The sequence below is a fragment of the Acipenser ruthenus genome, chromosome 5, assembly GCF_902713425.1.
Source record: "Acipenser ruthenus chromosome 5, fAciRut3.2 maternal haplotype, whole genome shotgun sequence".
NCBI lineage: Eukaryota > Metazoa > Chordata > Actinopteri > Acipenseriformes > Acipenseridae > Acipenser > Acipenser ruthenus.
The window spans coordinates 60,960,585-60,987,851 of NC_081193.1; the positions used below are offsets into that span (position 1 = coordinate 60,960,585).

At 38.1% G+C, this 27,267-nt stretch overlaps 1 protein-coding gene and 1 long non-coding RNA gene across 6 annotated transcripts; both read right to left on the bottom strand.

Moving 5' to 3' along the window:
• Positions 1 to 8,522: 8,522 nt before the first annotated feature.
• On the bottom strand, positions 8,523 to 21,085 carry mtrf1l (mitochondrial translational release factor 1-like). 4 transcript variants are annotated; one of them, XM_034003905.3, is made up of 8 exons: positions 20,800 to 21,085; positions 19,737 to 20,252; positions 18,569 to 18,648; positions 17,927 to 18,110; positions 14,646 to 14,809; positions 10,120 to 10,237; positions 9,405 to 9,545; positions 8,523 to 8,772 (listed from the first exon to the last, which is right to left on the bottom strand). In XM_034003905.3, the coding sequence occupies exons 2-8, from the start codon at positions 20,170 to 20,172 to the stop codon at positions 8,708 to 8,710; spliced, it is 1,188 nt and encodes a 395-aa protein (XP_033859796.2). In that variant the 5' UTR covers positions 20,173 to 20,252; positions 20,800 to 21,085; the 3' UTR covers positions 8,523 to 8,707. The 4 variants fall into 4 exon arrangements, with proteins under 4 accessions (XP_033859796.2, XP_033859795.2, XP_058880333.1 ...); XM_034003904.3 differs by having other exon boundaries at positions 9,409 to 9,545; positions 20,800 to 21,084; XM_059024350.1 differs by lacking the exon at positions 19,737 to 20,252 and having other exon boundaries at positions 9,409 to 9,545; positions 17,927 to 18,085; positions 20,800 to 21,081.
• Positions 21,086 to 21,832: 747 nt separating this feature from the next.
• On the bottom strand, positions 21,833 to 26,262 carry LOC131737151 (uncharacterized). Of its 2 annotated transcripts, none has more exons than XR_009328722.1 (3): positions 25,289 to 26,262; positions 22,779 to 24,381; positions 21,833 to 22,055 (listed from the first exon to the last, which is right to left on the bottom strand). It is a non-coding gene; the product is annotated as an uncharacterized LOC131737151 (long non-coding RNA). The 2 variants fall into 2 exon arrangements; XR_009328723.1 differs by having other exon boundaries at positions 22,779 to 24,549.
• Positions 26,263 to 27,267: the final 1,005 nt, after the last annotated feature.

The window sequence follows — 27,267 nt, forward strand, 5'->3', positions numbered from 1 at the left end:
AAAACACAACATAGTGTTTCCCATCCCCATTTATGTTTTTAAAGGAGGTCAAATAAAAAAAAAATGACAGAGCAAGTCAAGCACTCCCTTGTTTTAGTTTTTTAGTCTTTTTGAGGATTGAAAATATACAGCTGGGGCCATATTCACAAAGCTGACTTAAGTCTAAGACTGGTCATAGGTTGTCAGTTTGGACTTAGGTCTTAAACGAGTCTTAATGGAATTTTGGTCTTAAGTAAGGTCTTAACTTTAAGACTACCCCGAAGGAGGCTTAAAGTGTATCTTGCAGGTCAAACCGTATCACGACATCACCGCGAGTCCAAGACCGCGCAGACATCACCACGCGGGCCATTACTGTGACAGCCATTACAGCGACTGCCCATAACAGCTATACGACATCACCGCGAGGGACATTACAGCGACTGCCCATAACAGCTATACGACATCACCGCGAGGGACATTACAGCGACTGCCCATAACAGCTATACGACATCACCGCGAGGGATATTACTGCGACTGCCCATAACAGCTATACGACATCACCGCAAGGGACATTACAGCGACTGCACATAACAGCACTACGACATCACCACGACGGACATTACAGCGCCTGCCCATAACAGCGCTACGACATCACCATGCCGAACTACAATTCAATTCCCAGAAGACTCTGCGACGTTCACAAACACATCACTTACCAGGATCTCCCCCTGCCCCCCTCAGTATGCAGGTTTTAATGTGACTTAGCAGTGTCAGTGAGACTCGTATTGCACAATTGCAAAGCAGTTGCATACCAGGTTTAATGAAGATCTCTTGCAGATCGAAACGTTGATCTTGGGTATAATAAAAAATATAAACACTTTGGAGTATAATATATAAGTGTGCAGGTACTATGTTTGTTTAACTTTAAAATCTTTCTACCTTGAAAGACTTTGGATGTGCGTATGTTTTCTCTTTGTTTACTAGCAGCCCCCATCCCATTTCTCAGAGCGTCCATTTCTCAAGGAAGAAATAAACAGTGATTGTTGTTCCGCTAGTTTGGCCCCAAAACTGCCTTTGGTGTGTTTCTTTTGTCCGCCACCTCCACAATATGTATAAACGTTTGTTTGCCTGTTTGGCAGGGAACCTAAAAAATGTAATCCTGTAAGCTGCTAGAGAATAGATTCATACCGTGTGTGTGTGCCTAATTTATGGAAGTGTAACACCCTAAAATTAATGTTGAATACATGCATATAGTACATTCCTATAAACACCCCTACTTATTTATGGTAAATATAGATGATACATTCCTAAAATCCCCCTATTCTGTTTTCTAATATAAAAAAGAAAAGTTCCAAAACAAAAAACTGTCAGTTCAGCTTGTTACAGATACATATTGCTTTTTTGTGTTGTGCTGTTGTAGCCCTGAATAAATATATTTTCAAAGAAACAAAAAATCACCATTTAGTGGAAGTATACACTGGGATACCTTTGACAAACAACTGTGGATATTGGCTAATTGCAGTATATGCTGAGACCTTGTGGGTGGAAGACCCACTCAAATAAAGATATGAATGCACCATTAAATAATAATATGGGCAGCAGTGTGGAGTAGTGGTTAGGGCTCTGGACTCTTGACCGGAGGGTCGTGGGTTTAATCCCAGGTGGGGGACACTGCTGCTGTACCCTTGAGCAAGGTACTTTACCTAGATTGCTCCAGTAAAAACCCAACTGTATAAATGGGTAATTGTATATAAAAATAATGTGTAAAAAATAATGTAATTGTATGTAAAAATAATGTGATATCTTGTAACAATTGTAAGTCGCCCTGGATAAGGGCGTCTGCTAAGAAATAATAATAATAATAATAATAATAATAATAATAATAATAATAATAATAATAATAATAAAAGCTTCTGCTCAGAACTCAGATACAGGGGAATGGGGAAGAGCTGCAAGTCTCAAGCTGTCACTGGAAGATTTGGATCAAGCTTGCGTCTTTGACAATTCAAAAATATTAGCGATGTAAATATCTCTGTGATGTATTTGTAAGGGTCTTTTAATAGACCCTTTTATTAGATATAATGTACAGACCCTGATTAGCAGTAGTACTAGAAATAATAATAATAATAAAAACTACCTGCCAAGCAAGTACATAAAGAGGAATTATCTGACTACATTCTCATTTCAAACAACAAAAGCGAACTCGCTCTGGATAAAAGCGTCATGCTAGAAATAAAACAGTGGGTTCAGTATGGATACAACAGGGCAGAGAAGCAAGGACAACTATATAAAGTTAAACTCTTTATTTAAAAAACAAATCTGTACAAAATATACATTTTAAAAAAAATCCAAACACGTCATGTCCTTGTATCGGTCCCCAAATCCCGGATGTCCTGTGGAGGAGTAATCATATACAAATATATTGTAGCGATATAGGTTAACTAGAGCTACAATATATATCAAAACATGTGCTAAATATCATTCTGCAACAAGTGAAAAACAAAAACAAATTGATATGCAGCCCAACTACATAAAAAATGCTCGTGGAAACACGCTTTTATTGCATGGAGGTTTTACTTAACGTATTTACCAGTCTAGTTATGATGGAGCTGTATGGGAACAGTGAAAAAAAAACTATAGTCTTCTGCAATCAGAAAATCTGTGGTGAACCCCGCTCTGACTGCGTCGTGTTTCCAAGTTCCTAATAAGTCATGCTTTTATGAATTTCGCAGTCTTCTGGGAATTGTCATTTGGCATGGTGATGTCGTATTAGCTGTTATGGGCAGGCGCTGTAATGTCCGTCACGGTGATGTCATAGCGCTGTTATGGACAGTCGCTGTAATGGTCGGCGCTGTAATGTCCGTCGCCGTGACGTCGGTGCGGTTCTGGATTCGCTGTTATGTCATGTAACCAGGTCAAACACACCAATACATTTCTGTATAGATTTCATCAATAGAAATAAAATTGTTTTCATGCGGTTAAGAAATATTAATAAACAACAAAGATATGATGGATTTTGTGTGGTGTATTATGAAAAAGTGTGAGAATTAAGAAAAAGTCACTGTGGAGGAAACAGAACAGACATCACAAAAATCGTGCTGGCCGGAATAAAACCAGAAGTTACGTATGAAAAGGTAAACACACATGGCGACTGCCGCTGAAAACATCGAAGATGAAGTCGAAGGGAACATTTTAGGGAACAGATGCCACAACCCTACATTTCTGAACAACCGATGAGGCAGTGAGATCCCACTGATCAACAGAGGCAGCGACTAAATGGGGATCGACAAGAATCCAAAATCTGTGGCGGAACAGCAACGCTGCTTGGTGAGTGTAATTTCCAAAACTGTAATGTGTTTGATTACCAATAATATACGCTTCAGTCTCTATACTCTGTAATTAGTTTATATTAGTTTAGCGATTGTCTGTTATGGCCTATAATACCCAATTTTGTCATTTTGTCTGTGATCACAGAACAGCAGATCACTGACAGTGACACTGTGAAATCTAAAATGATAAATTACAAACATTACAATAATGTACAGTAGACATAAGGATTGATAAGATGGCACTATATAAAGCAGATAAGACAACTTCAGCAATGAATATAGAAAAATATATGTTTCTTTACTCACCATGATATCAGTGGTACAAATTTGCTGATGCAGTAAAGTTCGGATAGTTGTTTGTAATCCAGAAATACAGGTTTATACTTCAATATGGTAATGACATAACAACTATTTATATGTTTTGTATCCTGATGATGCACACACAATAATTAAAGTCTCTATATAATTTAAAAAGTGAGTGCAGATATTATGACCATAGGTTTCTGTCAAAAAGAGTAATGTAACTGAAATACTGTAACTTACTTGCCCAGCAGCACTGGGAAATGTATTTATTATTATTTTTGTAGTAGGTTTTATTTTTTAATGGGAAAAGGGTAAAGTCAATGTGAACTGATGAACCATTTCCACAGTGTTTTCCAGTGTTTTCCGGTGTTTATTGCCTATCCACCGATTTAATTTGGTTTTTTTGTATTGAGGGTGTTTTATTGGGTTTTATCGGTTAAAACCGAAAATCAGAAGCCCTATGTATAATTAATATTCTGATATTGGTGCATCGGGGCTCCTGGTAAATCTAAGATGTGGCGTAGTCAAACTTTATTATCCAACGGTAATAAGTTGCCCCCCTGCCACATTTGGCGTAGTCGGCAGGATCATTTCCCAAGGAGACAGGTATTTGATTGGTTTTCATATATATATATATATATATATATATATATATATATATATATATATATATATATATATATACAGTCACCTCCAAAATTATTGGAACCCTTGATAAAGATGAGCAAAAAAGACTGTATAAAATAAATAATCCCAGTACTGAGCTATGTTGTAATTTTCCAACATGTGGAATATATTTGACTTTATTAATGATTCAATGGAATCAACCAAAATTACACATTTCTCAAATTATAAATTTATTTACAAATAAAATGAAGTGTCACAATTATTGGCACCCTTGTTTTCAGTACTGTGTGCACCCTCCTCTTGCAAGGATAACGGCACTGAGTCTTTTTCTATAATGTTTAATGAGATTGGAGAACACATTGGGAGGGATCTTAGACCATTCCTCCATACAGAATCTTTCCAGATCCTTGATATCCTTCGGTCTGTATTTATGGACTGCCCTCTTCAATTGAAACCACAGGTTTTCAATGGGGTTCAAGTCCGGAGACAGATGGCCATTGCAAAATGTTGATTTTGTGGTCAATTAACCATTTCTTTGTGGGTTTTGATGTGTGCTTGGGGTCACTGTCTTGCTGGAAGATCCACTTGCAGCCAAGTTTCAGCCTCCTGGCAGAGGCAACCAGGTTTTAGCTGCTGTTAGTCCTGCCAACAACAGTCATCGTTTCTGAAGGTTAACATTAATTTGTGAGTTGTCACTGAGAAGGAGCAGTCGGGGACTCTGCGGCACTTTCACATTAGTCACATCAGAAAGCACAATACATATTTCCAGAAGCGTTCGATTTCAGGACATTCCCAGAGCATATGTAGATAAGTTCTTGTCACATCCTGAGTGTATTTATGACAGAGAGGATCTGGAGCAATCTTCATCTGAAATCACCGGTATGGTGTTGCATATATTCTATGCGCTAATTTAAAGTGAATTATCTGGTGTGCTAGATTTTTTGAGGACGAAAAGATATTGTCCCATAATGCATCCGTGAGTTATTTTGGCCTAAACTTGGTAGAAATACCAAAAATTCACATTTCAGAGGGGGTTAAAGACTTGAAACCAAAAGTGTTTCACAAAATTTGGAAGAGTGGTCCCTAAGGTTCTTCAACAATACTAACATTTTAGGACCCGCATCCCCTACAGGGTAAAGGGTTGGGCTGAAGTTTGAATAAAACTCATCACTTACCCCTCGTCTGGCAACTTGCCAAAAGTCAGTTAGGTGCTCCTAGTATTTTTTTCTCAAAAGCCCTGTTCATTCGTCGGTAGCGTCTAAGTTGAGCCCTGGGTGATTTTTCTGGTCAGGGCCACTTTTTCAGTTTAGGTTGACCTTTACCAGGTCACAGCTCGGAGGGGAAATAAAAAAATAAATGATTAGCATTTCTGAACTCAGCGGTCCTGAAAACCCCCAAATACCCCTTTTCTGGTTGTTGGCATGAAAATATTATTTGTGCTTGACATAACACACACTGCTGTTGTGTACAGGAACTCACCAAAATACACATCACAGAAGTATAGTAATAACACTCTCCATCCCCGATGTGTTTGTAACTTTGTTAAAAGCAGTTAATGGGTCTAATGAGGGTTGAATCAGGGGAAAATGCAGGGCAAGGATAAGCACACACTCATTATTATTTGTTTATTTTAGCAGACGCCTTTATCCAAGGCACCTTAGAGACTAGGGTGCATTAACTATACATCAGCTGCAGAGTCACTTACATCTCACCCGAAAGATGGAGAACAAGGAGGTTAAGTGACTTGCTCAGGGTCACACAACAGTCAGCCGGGATTTGAACTGGGGACCTCCTGGTTACAAGCCCCTTTCTTTACCCCTTCCCCACACCATGCTCTGCGTACTCGATCTGTGTAACCCAGTGACTGATAGCATTTCAGTATTCAATCAAACACATATCTTAAATATAATGTACAGAGTGACCATGAACCTTTTTTTTTTTTTTAATCATTATTCAGATTTAATAAGTGGTTGATTTTATTCAGCAATAGATTACCTGTTTAGGGCAATTAGATTTTTGTAATAAACATATCGAAAAAAAGCCCAAATATTAAAACATGTCCAACACGCACTAAATCTGGTAAATTGCAGAAGCATTAAAAAGGCAGAACCTACAACATTTCTAAAGAACAATTTGAATATCATGGGCAGTCCATTCATTCCAACAGCAGGTACTCACTCCAATAATGTTTTTGAACCACTATTCTTCATGACGTTGGAAACGGAATGTGAATATTCAAAGCCCAGATCTGTATTAGGAGCCATACATTGGGTGAAGCTATGTGGGGCAAAATGTTAAATTTGGGATGATGAAACAGATCAAGCTTTAATTTGATTCAGATACATGAACAACTGTCTACTTTATAAACAGTACTGTATGTAGTAGAAGTATGTACAGGTAGTGGACAAAAAAATGGAAACACCTGGGTAAATGAGGGACACCAAGTATATTGAAAGCAAGGGCTTTCACACAGGTGTGGCTCATGTGTTAATTAAGAAAATAACATCCCAACATGCTTAGGGTCATGTATAAAAATGCTAGACAGGCCTGGTTGCCTATAATTATGGCTAGCATGGCTGCAAGAGGAGACCTCAGTGACTTTGAAAGAGGGGTGATTGTTGGGGCACGTTTGGCAGGAGCTTCAGTGACAAACACAGCTCAACTTGCTGATGTTTCACAAGCAACGGTGTCTAAGGTGATGTCGGCATGGAACTCCGAGGGAAAGACATCATCAGCAAAGGGCAACAGTGGGCGGAAGCACATACTCCAGGATCATGATATCCGTGCATTAATTCGAAGGGCAAGGCGAAACAGGCGAGCAACTGCAGATCAACTGACTGCAAATTTCAACCTGGGGCACGAGCAGCCAGTGACTTTACATTGGTGTTTCCATTTTTTTGTCCACTACCTGTAGGTAAAGTTTGGGATGGAAGATTATCAGTGTTTGAATTACTGAAGTGCAGTGCAGAAGGTAGCTGGTTGGAGCATCAATTCTAACTGTGAATTGTGTATGCAGTTTTCTGAACTGGTGCAATGCCAGCATTTATCCTGTTTGTACAGCAATCCAAAACATCTTAGCATATGTACTGGCATAAACACAGAATGGGTATTTGGATTTCATTTTCAGAAGTTACAATTTCAGTTACTAAACCAGTGCACATACTGTAATATTCAATTATTTAAATCATTTAAGACAACACACTTAAAAGTCTAGGTTTTAAAATCAATAAGCATCTGTACCCAGCGGTCCAGATAAACTGCACATCTGCTGTTTTTAAGCATTACAAAGTCAGAAATATGCACGAAATTTACATTTAATGTGTAAAAATACACATTGCTATTTTGCTGCAGAGCTTGTCTGCCTCCCCTAAAACTTCATCTCCCAACAATGTCTTCAGTTACTAGGAAACTGTACACAAGAAAAAACAACCCAACAGTATCCAATAGCTAGCCCTGTTGTCTTTGCAGCCAATCAAATTAATGAGAAACATTTCGAAGCTACACAGGTTGAAGTGTAAACACCCAGTCCAGCTACAAATCCAACTGGAACCATCATCAGAGGCAACCGCTAAAAAAAGGTGCCTATAATATTAAACAAACTGTTTTATAACTTATTAATGCATTTCCTTGTTTTATTTATCTGTATGGCTTCATATTGAAGTTTTATTGCAGTCAGTGTGATACCTTGAAAAAAATGTGCTGAGCAGTAGTTCAAAGTAACTGCAGTTAAAATGGAAGGATATTTTTTAATGCCAACCCCATTACCATTAAAGATTGTACAGTATTTATCGAGATTATTCATGACTTCAAGGTAACGTTGCATTTTTCCCCCTGAAAATACATTTTACGCTCTCAGTGTTAGAGTGCAAGTTACTCCCAGACCCAAAACCTTATCTGGAGTGCTGTCAGTACCATTTACACAGCCCTCCCTCTTGTTTTACTTCAATTCTTAAGTTTTGAATAAGTTTATAAATTTCTATCAAAGTACAACACTAGTCTTCTTTTCCACATTGGTCCACAGGTATTGAGGTTATTTAGAAAACTTGGAAGTAGATTTGGCATAAACTTATTACCTTTTATCCTTTGTATTACTAGAAATGTGCTTTGATTTTGTACTTTAATTGATATTGTGTTTTGCTCAGTTAAGTGATGATAAATACTTCATGCACAAAACGTAATTTTTTTGGTTTCATACAACAGCATGTTAAGTATCCAAAGCTCCCTACATCCATTAGTTTCTCAAAATCCAACCTTTCATTAAATAGACATTTTAAAAATACAATATACAAGTGTATACATATATATTTTTATTTAACTACATATTTCCATCAATCTGCATGTTTTCCTCAAGAATATCCAAAAGAGTCTCATTTTCTTCATATTCTTTCAATGACTGAATCATATGGTCAAGGAGCTCTTCACCCATCATAAATCCCTTAATATCGTGAACAGTTTCACTTATTCTGTGGTCAGTAACCCTGTCCTGGGGAAAATTGTATGTTCTGATCTTCTCTGATCTTCCTTTGGTTCCAATCTGTCAAAAGAACAAGGACTTCAGGTCAGAAAGTGTGATGAAACACCTCACTGCAATGCATGTAAGATTGTATTTATAAAACACCATTATGTTTAAGATGATTGGTATTGTGGATTAAAATACCAAAACAGTAGAGTCACATCAGTGATTAAGCTTTTATGTGATTTCAGTTAGAATCATATCTATCCAAATTAAACCACTTGTTTTAATATTTTCAGAATTTTGATCTTAAAACCTATATATATGATGACTTTCATAGAAAGAAAAAAAATAAAAATAAATAACTGACAATTTTGCTAAGGTATCAGTTAATCACTTGGAAAGCTTACATTCCAGTGGCTGCAGCAAGTATTCTGAGCAGATATATTTAACAATTTGGCTGCTGGTGAGGCAATGAGTATCCTTTTTACTGCCTCCTTTATAATTTTTTTTAACTTTTAATATGCAGTTCATTTAAATTTGAAAAACATACTGAATATGGAGCTGCTTTTAGTTTTAGTCTATTGGAGGAGAAAAGTTCAATTTGTTAATAAACAGTGCACAAAGCAACACACTTCCTGTACGGTGCTCCGATTACTCTGTATGTAATTGACCTTTTTTTTTTTTTTCAAGTTTAAATATATTTGTAATACCTACTTGGACCTTTCGAGCATTGTATCTTTTACTTGTTTCTTCTTCAAGTTTCATGCTGTAGAGTTTTGCACGCAACACTTGCATTGCTTTTTCTTTGTTTTTCAGCTGAGATCTCCCCTGCTGACACTCAGATACCACACCTGAAAATGTGAAATAGTGACCTTTAATAGGAGCATTGACTTATTTGGATTAAAACAAGCTGTGTGTTTTGATTGCCAAAACATTCCCTCTCAGTTTTACCCTTCACAATACTAGAATCCTGCTTGCACCAATTTACTGATCTTAGCTGGGGGCCCACAGGAAGTGTTGTCTGGGCCTGTGCACTCCTGTGGAATTACAGAGGAAAGCTGGCTGGGACTAGATCTTTAAGGACCACTACTGGTCAGGGGCCTGAGATTCCAGATAGTTTCCTAGAGACCAGATGATATCAAGCCATTCTGATACGTAAGTTGATTGCAGTGCTGAGGCTACATTCAAATGGTGTTTAAAACAAAAAACAAAAAAAACACAAAACCGTGCGGCTATTTCTCGCAACTACAACTATTTTATTAAACCACTCTCATTCAACCTAGATTAGATACAATATACACACCATAATTAAAATAAAAACATTCTTATCTATGCTCTATGCACTAGGTAGCAATTTTAAGTATGATTATTTTTTTTAAACTAATTTTGAAGAACTGCTACTGCAAAGTAACTCTGTTTAATTACCTGTTGGAATGTGTAAAATCCGCACTGCACTGTCAGTGGTGTTGACATGCTGGCCACCGGCCCCACTTGCTCGCTTTGTTTCAATCCGCAAGTCTTTTAAATGAATGGTGAAATTAATCTGATAAAAAAAGCATCACATTATTTTCTCAGCAATATATAATATATAGAGTTTCAGTGGGCATTGGGTATATTTTAATGTCTTCATTACCATTATTTGGGAATCTTGGGGCCCATTTTTAATCACAGGGCAAGGCACTAATGTGAAGGCAAATGTTGTTAGCAAGCGATTACAGGGTGCTAAGTGTGCACAATCAGACTTTGCCATGTGAAGTTATTTTGGTGCCATATTTTCCCCTGAGTTTTTATGGCTGCGCTACTGCCTGGTATCATCCATACATTTGGGGAGAGCCCTCATTAGCATTTTCACCTAAGCGAGAGCAAATCACAGAGTAGCTACTGAACATACAATAAAAACAGCAGCTTAATAGGAATTAATAGGAATTACAGATTTCAGTTTGCAGGTATTGCCATTGTGAATATTTTGTACAAGCATACATATATCAAATATTTACATAAAGATATGATACGGATGTTATATAATTTAGAGACCCCCAAATAACAATAAATGTCAGTGATTTTGAATCAAAATAAAGTATGGTATATTTTGTACTGCTTCGCGGCTTTCCCCATCAGCTCGAATGACATATACATACACCTTATGTGATGGCAGTGAAAAGTAACAAAAGAAGAATGCTAATTAACAATATTGTGCTGAAATTAACACATGTTCTTCAACCAAGTAAGTGCCAAGCACAGCAAGCTTTGCCACACAGTACTGCAGAATTAGAACAGGTTTTTTCTCAGATAAACCTTATAAAATAACATTAGAAAGTTTACAAACGAGAGGAGGCCATTCAGCCCATCTTGCTCGTTTGGTTGTTAGTAGCTTATTGATCCCAGAATCTCATCAAGCAGCTTCTTGAAGGATCCCAGGGTGTCAGCTTCAACAACATTACTCCTATTTTCTGTTCTGAATGCCCCTTTATCTAATCTCCATTTGTGACCCCTCGTCCTTGTTTCTTTTTTCAGGTGAGAAAAGTCCCCTGGGTTGACACTGGGTTGATACCTTTTAGGATTTTGAATGCTTGATTAATCGCTTAATTAATTTGGGAGATGGCCACCTTCTGCACAAGCTTTCTAATTACACGCTACTCAATACAAAAACAAACAAACATTTGGCTACGTCGTCATCTATAAATACAATAATAAACAATAACAAAATCTGCGGCGCTTCGCCGTCTTCTATACATAATAAGTAAATCATCATAATCGTAATAATAATAATAATAATAATAATAATACAAAACAAATACAAAATAATACAGGGGCGGAGGGGGACCCCGTTCTAAAAATAAATACATTCATTTAAATCAGCAGGGCTTACTACCGCCCTGCTACAGGGACTAAAACCAATTCCAAAATGTTTTTCCAATATTATAACAGCAAGAGAACATTCAAAGAGGAGGTTAAATGTCTAAGAGACACAAATGGCAAAATCATAGACAAAGACAAAGTTGCTAATCGGGAGATGGTCACCTGAATATAAAAGCCTGCAGCTCTCGGCACTCGGGGTTGGTGTACGAGAGGAGCGTAGAGAGTGAGAGCGAGAGCAAAAACTAAAACGAATAGACATAGGAACAGTGAAGGCAATGTGCCCAGCCTGACCTGTATTGTTTCATTTATTTTGTGTTCGTGATTTGTTTTTGTTTAACTATTTATTTTGCTCTGTGAGCACAGTTTCTTTTTGTTAAAATATTTGATTTATTTTTGCATTTAAATAAAACAGCGGCCAACCACCTCTTTCTTTCCAAACTGCAGTGCCTGGTGTCAGAGTTCTTCCTTCCTGCTTCTGTCTGACGTCACCGCCCAGCCACCCTGTCACACGTGGTGTCCAGCGTGGGATCACCAGCGCCTCCTGGACTCAGGCAGAAGAGAGATACTGCAGTTTTTTTTCGTTTTTTTTTTTTTAGTATTACTTGTGTAGACAGGAGAGTGAGGAAGGAAGATGGGAGGAAGAGGAAGGATGAGAGGAACGAGGAAGAGCTGCAGAAAGCAGCAGAAGCGGCAGCAGCCGCAACAGCAGCAGCTGGAACAGCTGTGCAAGAGGTGGTGGTCGCGGGGCCCCAGCCAGTTTGGACTGGGCGGCTGAGCAGGAACAATGGAGGGCTGAAGGGGCCCCCATGTGCGACGCCTGCGGCGAGTTCGGGCATGACAAGGAGGACTGTCCCTACGGTGATCCCCAGTACGAGAAGGCCTGGAACCAGGGCCTGGTGGGGGATGCGGCAGAGTGATTCAGGATGAGAGACCAGACCCAGCCAGCACCCAAGAGGGAGGAGCCCGAACATCCGCAGCCCAAGCCGGCACCCGCAGGGGAAAAGTGTCTGCTGGCCCCACCACAGCCAACAGAGGAGATCAGCTGGGAGGCCTTCCTCTGTACTGTAGAGGTGTCCTGCTGGTGCCCCATCTGCGGGGAGCGGGGGCATACCCCACTCAACTGCCCCCCCCCTACCAGAGGGGCGCTTGCGGCACCCAGTCCCATCAGCAGAGGGAGAGTGCCTGCTGGTCCCGCCTCCACCACATCCATCGCTGCCACCAGCAGAGGGAGCATGCCTGCTGGTTCCGCCTCCATCGCTGCCACCAGCAGAGGGAGCATGCCTGATGGTTCCGCCTCCATCGCCGCCACCAGCAGAGGAAGCATGCCTGCTGGTTTCTCCTTCGCAGCCAGAAGGGGAGGAGCCCCTGCCGCCTTCGCAGCCAGAAGGGGAGGAGCCCCTGCCGCCTTCGCCAGGAGCAGAGCAGCAGGAGCTGCCTCTGCCTCCACCACCACCACCTGAGGGAGAGGAGCAGGAGCTGCCTCTCCCTTCATGACAGGACGGACCCGAACAGAAGCCTGGCGGTCCGTCGCTGCCCTTGCACAGGCTGCTAAAAAGAGCAAGGGGGAAAACGGCCGGGTCACCGCGGCTGAGAAGAGGGCCAACCCCAGCACCACCGCTGGTCCTGGCTCCCCTCCTGAGGTTCCGCTGCCGCCGTTGCCTCCTGAGGGACCGCTGCCGTCCTGTCGTGCATCGCCCGGGGATGCCAGCCTCGCGCCGCCCGGGGGATGCCAGTCTCGCGCCGCCCGGGGGATGCCATGCCCGTTCCGCTCGGGGATGCCACGCCTGGGTCGCCTGGGGCTGCCTACTGCTCTGCATCGCCTGGGGCTGCCTGCTGCTCCGCATCGCCTGGGGTCGCCGAGGGTCCTGCTTCGCCTGGGGTCGCCGGAGGCTCTGCTTCTCCTGGGGTCGCTGCACTATTTTTAGAACGGGGTCCCCCTCCGCCCCTGTATTATTTTGTATTTGTTTTGTAGTATTATTATTATTATTATTATTATTATTATTATTATTATTATGATGATGTATTTATTATGTATAGAAGACGGCGAAGCGCCGCGTGTTTTGTTATTGTTTATTATTGTATTTATAGATGACGGCGTAGCCGAATGTGTTTGTTTTTGTATTGAGTAGCGTGGATGGGAAGCCCCATCCACACAGTAATTAGAAAGCTCGTGCAGAAGGTGGCCATCTCCCGAATTAAGTGATTAATTTTGTTGCTAATCGGGAGATGGTCACCTGAATATAAAAGCCTGCAGCTCTCGGCACTCGGGGTTGGTGTACGAGAGGAGCGTAGAGAGCGAGAGCGAGAGCAAAAACTAAAACGAATAGACATAGGAACAGTGAAGGCAATCTGCCCAGCCTGACCTGTATTGTTTCATTTATTTTGTGTTTGTGATTTGTTTTTGTTTAACTATTTATTTTGCTCTGTGAGCACAGTTTCTTTTTGTTAAAATATTTGATTTATTTTTGCATTTAAATAAAACAGCGGCCAACCGCCTCTTTCTTTCCAAACTGCAGTGCCTGGTGTCAGAGTTCTTCCTTCCTGCTTCTGTCTGCCCTGTCACAGTCCCCTTAGCAATATTGATTTCTATCTCTCTCTCTTGGCCTTCCTTTTTGACTTGTGTTTGCAGTTCCAAGTAATCTTTCTGTGTACTTTGTTTTTGTTCTCTTTTAAACGCTCTGTAAAGTGCCTTTTTTCACTGAATATTTTTTTTAATTGATCTATTAAACCATTTTGGCCATTTTGTTTTAGATTTAGATTTGTCTACTTTTGGGATGTAATTGTTTTGCGCCTCTAGTACTACATTTTTGAAAAACAGCCATCCTTTTTCTGTGGATGTTTTCTCTATTTTACTCCAATCTACTTCTGTTAGTCTCTGTTTCATACCTTCATGAAATACATTCACATTTATGTACCTGCTAGATGAGTGAAAACAAAATCTAACATCTGGTTTAATTTAATTTGACTTTTTTTTTTTTGCACAAGAAAAAGGAATACCACCCAAAATGTAAATATTACAAAAAAGCCCCCACAAATTTCAAATAGGTTTTGTTAAACTAAAAAATAAGATAAATATATGGCAGAGTTCTTACCTCAGTTGGCAGGGGTAATATTGCTACCGTCATTGTACTGGTATGAGTGCGTCCCTGCTTTTCAGTTTTTGGAACTCTCTGAACACGATGCACTCCTCCCTCGTATTTCATGTGTTTGTAGCTTGCTGGACCACTTATGCTGGCAGTAGCATGACGTAATCCTCCTTTAATAGCAGAGAAGAAAGCTAAATTTGACATACTTTACACCTATTTGTTATTGGTTAATTGAGCATTTACCAACTTGCTTGAAAAAATACTTAATTGCTAAAGTAAAAGTTTTGTTAGTATCTGCTCATGATAATAGGTACTATATACATCAGTTAATTATATGATACGTGTAATTAAGCTTGACTGGGAAAACAGTTTTTCACCAAATTTGAAGCCAATATCCCAGTTATCCAGAAACCAAAAAGGGTCATTCCGTGTCAACGCAATCAGCTATGTCATCACAAGTCTCCGATTTTCATGAAACTTGGTACATAGTTAGATAATGCTAAGTTATGAAGAAATAGGAAGTTTTAGCTCTTAATTCAAAATAGTTTCCGAGATACGGCATGTCACAACTGGGGTTATCATTCCATTTCTGCCTCCCAGAAGTTGTGGAAAAAATAAATAAATAAAAATCGCACACATGGTATCAAGTTGAGATTTACACACAACAGAGTCCTAATAGGGGTCTAGCTTTGTTCAGGATCTTTTGGGATCTTCTCTATTCATGAGATTTTCAGGCATAGTCTAGTTCCAATTTGGGGAAAGAAAGCAATTTCTTGATAAAAATGCTTGAAAATGCTTAAAAAAAAAAAGTATTTTAACAGATTGTTTATCGTCATGACTTTTTTTGTTTAAAATATTCCCTATGATGTAGGGCTTCTTGACCTGTAAGAGACAACAGGGTTAAGAAAAGCTTCACATTTTCTCCACTATCTCTGGCCCAGTATATTTTACTATATAAACTCCACTGGGTCTCACAGAAAAAAAAAATTATATATAAGTGTTCATCATTTTAGGAGATTAAGCTGCAGCGGAGGCTACTTGTACGTATTCATAATCCTGCTTTCCAAGAGAACACAAATTCTACAATTTGCAGCGATCATATTGATCTGTATCTGGGGCCACAATCGTGGAATTGGGCATTGGTAAAGGAATTGGCATTTTGGGAATGGAATTCTGCTTTGCAAATGCACCTTTAAAAAAAAAAAACTGTGCAAACAGTCTTTTACTGCTGTTATTCTCCTATAAAAAATAATGGATTGCTTTGAAAACAACACTACCCAGAAGCCCAGCAATGACGCTTGTATCAAACATTTTTGCATGTTTATTTGGATCATTGGATAAGGAGAAAACAGGTGGTTGTGTCGGCGTTACGGTGATGGACTGTCTGTCTCTGCTGCAGCGCGGCCTGTGTGCTGTGTGATTCAAGTTGTTTAAAAAAGCAACTGGCTGTTCTGTGAGTTCTATTCTGTGGAATAATTTGAGAGTTGTAAATACAGAAAAGTGAAAAGTACCTGAAAAAAACACGATCGTCAACCCCCCCCCCCCCCCCCCCCCCCAATTAAAATAAACTTACTTGAATTTATGTATTAACATATTTAAGTATAATCGCAAAACTGTTACTCCGTCATCCGCTCAACACAAGGAAACGAAATGGTGGTTGAGGTGAAACCTTTAGTTTTATAACTTATTTCTAATTTATCATTAACTCCTTAATAATACTACGTACTCAGAGTGAAAATTGTAGATTCAACAATGAGTGGAAAATAAATACTTTTAATTATTTTACCAACTGTACCGAACGCAAAGCCAGTGTGCTTATTGTGCAATGAATGTGTGTCACTCCCACTGATTAATTGGACTGCACCCCAGAGTGAATGCAAGTACCAGAGCTTAAAACTGGTGTTAAATAATTATATCTAATATATATATATATATATATATATATATATATATATATATATATATATATATATATATATAGGAATTGCATTTTACAACATGCATTTTGGCCCTTGGCCAGTTGTCTTTTTCGTGATCTGGCCCTCACAAAAATAAGGTTGTGCACTCCTGCCCTACATGGATGAGCCCACTCGGTGGTATGTATTTACAATGAGCATAATCTGTGAACAGCACTAATAATACATAGCAAGTTGGCACATATTAATGGAAATATTCACATTTATATTGTATATTTATTGATACATTTTAATCTATGCATATATATATACAGTATATACACTGTAAAACTTCCAATAATTGCCAGGTCTCAAATAATCGGTGGTCTCAAATAGGCGCCAGGGCTACTAGGAAGTATCGTATATAAACGCCAGGTCTCATTTAAACGCCAAGTTGTGAATAATGATATAATAGAAGTTAAACATGGAGCATGTGAAAAAGTCATTCAAGGCTTGTGGACACACTACAGCTCTGGACGGAAGTGAAGACGACCAGATTCATTGTTTCAAAGAAGGGGAACCGTGCAAATCTGGAAAACAGCTACTGTCAATAGAGTGCAAGAAGACACAGGGAACTGTAATTTACATTGAAGTTGAGGAAGATGAGGAGGAGCTTGAGCGTAATAAACGGTTAAGTGACAGCGATCGAAGTGACCCTCACGATGAATAATAAGAAAACCCCCAAGTTATGACCTGTCATCTCAGCAAAGAGTTAAACATTATGACAGTTATGACCTGTCTTATCTCAGTTAAGAGCTAAACATTAACATAACGTAGCATTCTCTAACTATGTACTGAGTTCATGAAAATCTGAGCTATATGGTGACATTTATGTAACATTTTGGTTAATCTGACACGGAATGATCCAAAAGTCACATGTTCAGCATATATGTAGCAATCATATGTGGTTGGAGATCAATGTAAAGGTTTCTGGAACATTGGTCATAGTTTTCATAAAAGACAAACTGAGGTCTAGTAACAGCATGAGGTACATAAGCGAGTCACAAAAGGATGCATTTTTCTTGTACGATAACCACAATTAAGCCTGAACTGGAGAATCATAAAATCCAGTTGTTTACCGAATATGATGCCCATATCTTAAAGCATCTGATATCCAGTACTGTGTCAGAAGTTAAAGTGAAGGGTATCCTTTTATTTTGCCAAAAGATTTAATAACATTCAAAATATGAAGTCTTATGAAAAGTTTATGAAATATGAGCAGTTCAAGGTGACTTTACAAGAACACATAAGCTCTCCTAACTGTATGCTTTATAGTACTGAAATAACTTTACAAAATAAAAAAAAGGTTTAAGATGATTTCATAATACTCACCGATTTCACTTGGAAAATATTCCAGAATTTCAAACCTCCAACTCCTAAAGGATGCAAAGTTCTGATACATATCAAACATTTCTGCTGTGAACAGCATTGCCTCCTGTCCTCCCACTCCAGCTGTAACTTCCATAATGAGGTCACTGCCATCTGATTCTTCTGAAGGAATCAGGAGAGAAATAATCTGAAATTCATAAATAAAATATGCTTATTTTTGTTTCTACAGGTGGCACAGTATAGTTTCAGATTTTATTTTCTGAAAGAAATGGTTGAGTGCTTCAATGAGAAATTTACATAAAGTTGAAATGTATGAATTATACAAGAACTGGATGCACTTTTTTTTTCAATTTAAATATATCCACATGCCAACATCATGGGACTAGCAATGCCTAATGTCTCACAGACCAATTTCCACAGCCAACTACACGTTTATGTATCCGGTGTTGTTTACAGTGACATAACCACAGAAACGATTAGCTATAGGAAGGTGTACGTGACAGATAATGCCTGAAGTATGCCCATGCAAGACCCTTGTATTGTAATAAGGTGTACCGCAGAAGGAATGTCGACATGCAAGTGTAGAGCACGTTTCTTTCTACTTTTTTTAAAAAATCTTATCATTATTCATTCATTGCATATTACCTTATGCTTCAAGTCAGTTATAGCTTCCTTGTATAGACACCTTTCACTTTCAGCAAGGTCTCTTATATCAGCATCATCATCTGAAAACAGCAAAATGCAATTGTATAACAGTAAATAAAGTATGTAACTTCTTTAAAAAGCAATATATTTACAACCTAAAATAAAACAAAAAATCTAATCTGTCAGCCTCTTATTCCTGAGTATTCCTTTACCCCCAATGTTTGTCTCTTAAACAATTTGGAATGGTCATTAAAGCTAAGGACATAAAGATCATATATTCATCAAATGCAGACTTTGAGATTTATGGTACCTGAAAGAATGTATAGCAATATACAATTCATTTATTTCATATCACTTGGAATCCCATGTTGGGAGTTTGGGAAGAAAACCACAGTAGGGGTGTTCAGCCTGATAAAGTAGCAATTCCCTGTTTCCAACATACACAAATGAGTATACAATACATACATTAGTTAGATTAATCAATTTTTTGCCTAACAGTCACAGCATAGTCTCATTCACAGGTGTTTTAAAGTACTGCCCACACACTGATAAAGGCTCAGTCCTAAACATTATTATTTTTTTACTTTAATCACAACTGGCTACAGACAAATGCATTAATTAAATAAATATGACTGGGGGCTCCCGAGTGGCGCATCCAGTAAAAGCACTCGCTAGAGTGCAGGATGCGCTCTATAGCGTGGACGTTGCCGGTTCGAGTCCAGGCTATTCCACAGCCGACCGTGGACGGGAGCTCCCAGGGGGCGGCGCTCAATTGGCCGAGCGTTGTCCGGGGGGAGGGAGGATTAGGTCGGCCAGGGTATCCTCGGCTCACCGCGCACCAGCGACACCTGTAGTCTGGCCGGGCGCCTGCGGGCTTGCCTGTAAGCTGCCCAGAGCTGCGTTGTCCTCCGACGCTGTAGCTCTGAGGCGGCTGCACGGTGAGTCTGCAGTGTGTAAAGAAGCGGGCAGCTGACGGCACATGCTTCGGAGGACAGCGTGTGTTCATCTTCGCCCCTCCCGAGTCAGCGCAGGGGTGGTAGCGGTGAGCTGAGCCTAAAAATAATTGGGCATTTCAAATTGGGGAGAAAATAATAAAAACTAATTGGCAACGACTAAATTTATAAAAAAAAAAAAAGAAAAAAAAAATATGACTGTACTATATTCTCACCTTTTAACAAAGTCTCAGTATCTTGGAATTCTTGCTCTTTTAACCTTAGCTGTTGAATATGTGATACTACTGGTGCCAAATCAGTAACTCTTCTTCGTAACAGTCTCAGCACATCCTCTGTACCACCTGCATGTATTCTGTTTAGGCAATCCTTGTACTCGGTCTCCAGTTTATTCAAGTATTGCTGTAGAGAGTCCTTTCCAAACAGCCCCTCTATTGACTGTACATGTGTGCTCATAGGCTGGACTAACTGCAAAGTCTTACAGAATTGTGGACACACATGTGTGCTGTTATGGAACGTAAACCTTGTTTTCAGATCATCATTAACTCTCAAGTATCTGCACTGCATTTTCCATATTTTACTGGGGATTTGGAAGGAATAAAGTCTTGCTTTGTTGTATATAGTCTTTAACAGAGGGATGCTTCTGGATGACATTGTCTTTGTTGGAGATACACGCTTAAGTGCGATGTGCTGATCAATGCGTTCTTCACAATCTAAAACGCAAACGTATTTCACTGAAAAAATAAAACAGTTTTAATGTCACAAAAAAAACTTCCACGATTCTTCTAAAAAATTAATTGTAACTTGGGTAGCGACAAAAATTAAACTAGACACCATGCTCAGACTATACAAACCACGAATACATTCAAACTAATTCAAAACAAAGTACATGTTATAACACTTTAAAAAGCAACATTCGTGTGGCTTAGGTAAGACAGGAATAATGTATTCCTTTGTGTTTGACCGCTGATACATTTTCATTTACTAAACCTCCAACTTAAGAAATAAACAAGTCTGACTTTATCTGCAAAACTAGATGACATAAAATTCAACAGTAATCCTTCATTTACTATGACTAATACCAGCTGAAAATAAATTACTATTATCTTCGTTCTAAATAGTCATGTCCATTCTCACTAATTTTGGGGACTAGTTTGATGTCAATTTGTCTCACTCTGAAAAAAAAAAAAATAAAGAAACGACAAAGCACTGAATGCAGTCTTTACAAAAATGCTTTGTTTTCCTTCAAACCTCGGTCATTTGGATGTTTTTATTTCTTACCTTGGAATTTCTGTGTAAATTATGCTGCAGCTCCAAGCACGTGAAAGAGGTCAGTAGTATCGGACACGCAAATGTGATCTTTTTTTGGTATATGTAAATTATAAACGCACAAAACCATATCTACGTAGTTGCAAACTAATTGCTTTTCTGAGGACCGTATGGCATTTCATATATATTGTTTTTCATGAATCCCCAAATCACCCAAAAATGTGAATAACTTCGCTTCACTTCACTTCACTTCACTTCACAGGGCGCAGCCATATTTGTATACAGCGACACAGAATTTCAGAATTTGCACTCCGCTATTACTTCCGGTGTCGTATACAAATCTTCCCACCCAACTTCCGGTTATGTCGCATAATTTTTTTTGCTGTAAGGGAAAATTAATTAATCGCCATAACGTGCTTAGCAATGTACTTATACTACATTTATTAACTAGTGGCTGGTTTTTATCCCGTATAAAAGAAGCAAGTACAATGTTTTAACACAATTGCAAGGTGTTCGTTAATTTGTGTATGAGTGTGATGGTGTGCATTTTTTTAAATTATTATTCACCCTATATCTCCTATAATTTAGTGTGTAATTTTTTTTTAATCTTATTTAAGTATTGCGTGTAGTGCTTTCTTTTTTTTCAGAAATGCAAGCGCGGCGTCTTTGAAAATGAGCTTTGTTTAACTTTAATATCTGTTTAACTTAAATTACCCTTACAAAAAAGTCCTGTGGGAATTTTGTTCAGAAATCCTGCAGGACATTCTACAGGATTTTCAGACCCATTTTCCTGTAGGACATCCTGCAGGATTCATGCACATAAATTACTGCAGGATTCCTGCACAAAAGTCCAGTTTTTTTCTATAAAGTATGTTTTCCTATAGGAACAATACTTATAACATTCCTCTTGGGTTGCTTCCCATATCTAATTGTCCTTCAAATGGGCTCCTGCATAAAAACAATCAATATACAGTACTGTAGATACTGTAGGTGTAGATGTATGTCACATTTTAATTAAACAGTAATAAATAAAACAGACAACATAGACATAGGAATATATTTTATTAATGAAAATATAAATTTACAAAATGTAATTGATTGAAATAATTTATAGTTATTTTAAAAACAAAACAATGGTAACACTTTAAAATAATGGCCACACATTCCTAAGTTAAGGGTTCTTAAACTATGAGTCGAGATCCAAAGTGGGTCACTTAAATGCAGCTTTAACAAGGCCGAATCATTGTTTCGGTTTTTAGGTCATTGTTCTGCAAGACAAAAAAACATGCTTGTAAAATATATTGCAATTTGATGACATCTAAATATAATATTCAGAGGTGTACATATAGAGATTGATAGACAGGTAGACAATTATACACAAGCAACAGGAATATACAAATATAAGTTTAACTTAATAAATGTACTTACTTTTTTATTTTAATTTTTTTTAATGTGATATTTTCAACATATAGTCGCTACTTTTGTTCAGAACAGAATGTTACAATGAAACGTTAATGCTTGCTTCAATAACAACTGTTTATTATGTGTCATTTTTAATAGTGTTCAAGAGACCCGTGTACATGTCTCTGCAGGCTGCATGTTGTTGTTGGTTGGTATTTTTAAAATATATATTATCCAGATTTTGGTTTACTTACTTTTTTTTTTTCATACATTTTTTTATTTTATTTTTGTATCACACAACACAAACACAATATATTATACAACATATATAACCCCCTTCCTTTCCTCCCCCAGCAACCCCTCCAGACCCACATAGTTTTTTTTTTTTAAGTACTTACAATTTTATATTGCAGTAAGATTTTACACTATTTTGCAACACCAAATATGTTTTTCCAATTAAGTTTTTCTTGACATTGTTTATCAATTTTTAAAATTATATATCTATCTAGACCCTTACCCAGGGAGAATTATGTAGTATTTATTGAATATCATCCTAATATTTGTGTGTAAATGTTTATAATCATCCTTACCAATCTTCCTTTGTTGGATCATTCTGCATTTTAATTTATGTTCATCGTTTAACTTTTCTCTGGGTGCAGCTCTTAAATTTTTGCGGAACACCTGGGAACTTTCTCTGCACTGTTTCTACAAGGGACACAAAATAAGGAAGAAAATTATGTTTTACTAATTTTTACTCAATTTATGCACATTACACTGTATTTTGACTAAGTAGTATATGTGCACGATACAAATGTAGGGTCACCTGGTATCAATTCACATATTCAGAATTATCATTGTTTTACTAAATACATTAAAAAAAAAGTCACATCACAAAAGTAATTATTTAAAAATGTAAAAAAGTAAAGTATCAACAAATCATCAATTGACAATGATTGCAACTCAAATGTTTATTTCAATATTCTAACCAAGAAGCAACTTTATTTTCCCAGGATTAAGGGATAGTTTGGCAATAGAGCCATGGTTGGCATTACCAGCTCTTCCTGAAAGTCCATGGGTGGATAATACCTCCCTGCCAAAACAAAATGTATGTAGTTAAGGCTATATTAACTGGATATTCATAAGTTATCTGTCAATCAAATCCATGTGATTTGAAAAGACAAGTCTACATTTAATTATGTAACATTTGGGTAACATTGATAGCTTTGGGAATACATAACATCAAAAAATATTAACAATACACATAACAATATAGCTACTGGGACAAAGCAGGTCATTGAAATCAGGCATCCCCATCCGTATGGTGTGTGCTTATTTTATTCTTGAAAAAGTGGTAACAAATATGTTGTTTATTTTACAATTTAATAAAATACAGAACCAAAGATATCAACAGCTTTTCCTCAGCTTTATGCTTCTGAATTCTGTACCATAGTAGAATAGCTGTGCTGGCTGTGCTGTTACTCTGTATTTCTAATTACATACTGTCATAATTTGTCAGTGTCGCTGTTTTGTTCAAGAGACCTTGGGCAAAAGTGAAATTTACTTTAAAAATTTGATGCATTTTTTTAACATAGCAAAAATCTGCAAAATATGACACAGCTCCATTGACTCTTAATAGAAACATTTCTCCTGAGCTGTATTTATCCCATTATTCTTTGCACACAGTGTGACCCCTCCCTCGCCAAACATGACTCTTTGTGTAATTTACCATGACCCCTCTCTCGCCAACCCTGACCCATCTCTCGCTGTATTTGAAAAATGGGACATATGACCTGTCCTTCGCCAACCTGATTCCTTGTGCCATATTTTGACACTCACACAAAAAGGAGAGAGAGAAACCAGCATCAGCCGGTGAACAGATTCACATTCACTCATGCTGCAATGCATAAACAGAGAACACATTACACATTATTGTAAACAGCAAAATCCCATAACTCAGTCCAGCTGCCCCGCTGCTACACTGCCCCCTCTTAAACACTTCCCGGCCCGGGAAGAACTGACCTGAATCCTGAAGCGAAGGGGCAACCAGATCTGCCGACATGGTCTCAACCCAGTTGCAGGAGTCGGATGGTCATGAATCCCGGGGGAGTTCCACCAGCGAAGGAGGCTGCAATGTTAAGCTTGGGCAGCGGTACTGTCTCCTGATCTGCTGCTCGGGAGAGGGCATCGTTGTGGCTGGAGAGTGTGAAGGGGTTAGTGGGGGGTCCAGGTAATGGTGGCGCTGTCTCATATACTGTTGCTCGGGGAGGGCGAAGGGGTGGCCGTGGGGATCGCCGGTTTGTACCGGGCAGCAGGCTGTAACTCACGGCATACACGGCCACCTTGGTAGGGGGCAAGTTGATCCTGGTGAAAAACAAGATGCCGGCATGTGGGGGGAGCTTCACCCTGTATACTACTTCACCTAGGCGGTTGACAATTTCACAGGGTCTCAACGAGGGGCTATCAAGCTCGTGGACTCTTGTACATCTGTCCTGTATGCCAGGAGGATAAGGGGCAGCTGAAGGTCCCGGTCCTGCTCATGGTGGCTGGTGGCGATGGCCAGTTGGGCTGTCAGAATTTTTGCACGTACTCTTTTTATTTATGTATATGCTCTGAGCACACTCTTTAACTCAGGGGAGACGTTCAGGAGGACATAAAGATGTTTCAGACTCCTGTAAGTGGATCGTTCTTGCACTGGGTGGGCTATATGTCTAGACAACTTTTTAATATTCAAGAAAATCACACAAACTCATTTAATTTGAAGTTTTAACGAATCGGGGCAGTAGTAGTGCCCCTTCGGTTTATTAAATGCTTATGTTAAAAATTGGATTGGTTGGTTGCGCAGATGACTGTAAATCCCAAGTAATAAGCAGTCCAGGCGATCTGGTGCCTTTACAGGTTTAATACTTCAATATAGTAATACAGATATGGTTATCTTATATTTTAACTCTTAGGCTATAAAATGCAAAAAGCTAAAAATGCCCCCTGCTAAATTCTAGGACATTCAATATATATATCACTCTCTTTAGACTAAAACATAATTTCTATACCTTATAGCAATGCATCAATATGAAAGAGATATTCAATTCAAATATATGCTTACCTTCCAGTATATGGAAGTGTAGTGTAGGATATATTGAAAAATAAGAACTGTCTTCAAAAGGTAGAGACTTGTGAATACGACCAAACAGCAATCAGTTTTTCAGAGATCCTCAGAGCATGGACCACACAACTTGCAGTTAGCAAGTCGTGCAATACTTGACTGGAGTTTTACCTAGGTTTTTCCCTCCATTGAATACATCAGAAGTCCCAAGTAAATCTAATCATCACTTGGCCTTGACATTTCTTATTTTTAAGTTAATTATACATTCTATCACTCTCTTTTTCCAACTCCTCCTTTTTCTAAAAAGTCAGGTGGACCAAAGTTCACAGAATCCTTGCTATAATATAATACAAGTATATGTGTATATATGAGAGTTGTTTTTAATATGTAACACCAGCTCTATTTGATTATATTAAGGTGGGTCAATATATATATATCCCTCCTAGCCGCATATTATGTTACCTTTTCAGTGTGTTGTCAATGCGTCAGTTTAACTTCATATACAAATATGTGTTAAAGTATTTGACAAAGACTGCCTTTGAATAAGCATACAGTGGTCAGTTCAATTAGTTTAATTTTTAAACTATAATGAACATGTTAAGTATAACAGCCTTATTTAACTGTGCCATTCTCGGACTATGCCTGACCTCTCTCTGTTTCTAAAAGTTGCCTGCACAAGCAGGATTCAGACACCCTGTTTTCTTGCCAAGACTTGTTTTGATTAATATGAAACACCATTGTAAGCAATTCTCCAAATTCACCGCATGAAATCAGTTTTCTCCCAAAGAAAGTCGCTACTTATTTGATAAGAACTGTGATGGACACAACTCCCCTAATTCGTGGAATGCTCCCTTCTACTACGAGGTTTTCTTATTATAGAAATACCTTGGATTCAAAACTGCGGACTACAAGTAAATCTCACTTTGACTGCCAAAAATAACCTTCCATATCTAGCACCGCTCTGCTTGCAAGTAGATAAGGGCAAGGCTATTTTTTCTGTAGGTTTTTTGCGTTTACACATTATTTGTCTAATATTCCAACTTAACAGTTCCTGTTTTTTATTCCAGTAAAACCTTTATATAAACTAAACATTTATATTCTTTAATGGATACTGTAATATCTAAAATATTTTTTGTTTAGTTGGAGAAAGAAAATGAACTAATTCTTAAATTGATTAAATTAAATGCTCGCTCCTGCTTCTACAGCCTATTTTTATTACAGTAGAGCCTTAACCAAACAAAAACACTTGTTAGTTTAAATATTATGTTTCTTATTAGATCAAAATACTTAAAACATATTATTTCTCCTCAGAGAGTTTTGTCACTCTATTATTAGATCAGAATACCTTTTTTAAAACCTCTATGCTTAGTAACAACATAATCAAATAAAATCAAATAGGTCTTTTTAGTTTCAAATGTCGTTCTGTCTAAAAAGGGTTATCCTTTTGTTTTTACTAATTTGAAAACCTAACCTCCTTTCAAGGTTACAGACTTCCACGAGTGTATGTGCACTAATAACAAAGGCACATAGACAAGCTTTTTTTTTCTAACATTACCATTTGTTCAGTTTTCTTAGTTCAAATTATTGTAACCTGTTCATAATTTGATGCAATATTATTTATGCTGGTTTTATATTCTTTAAAACACAGTACACTTATTACAATATTCTGACCGTGTCAGTTAGTACTGAACTTCTTTAGCTTTTAACTGTAATATGTTCTTTCAACACTAATACTGTTATTTGTATAACAGTTTAACTTTAAATTATTTTATAACATGTATTTCTAATTCAGTTGCTTCAGTATAACAGTTGCTAATATTATTTTACTGAATTAAGTCTGACCCCTTTATCTGTTTCTACAAAATCCAGTTAAAGCAGGTTTTAAGACAACCTAGCCTTTTGCCAGTTTTTGGTGTTTATTAATATGAGACATGAAGTCATGAAAGTAAAGTAATGAAAGAAGCTACTTTTTCTCATAA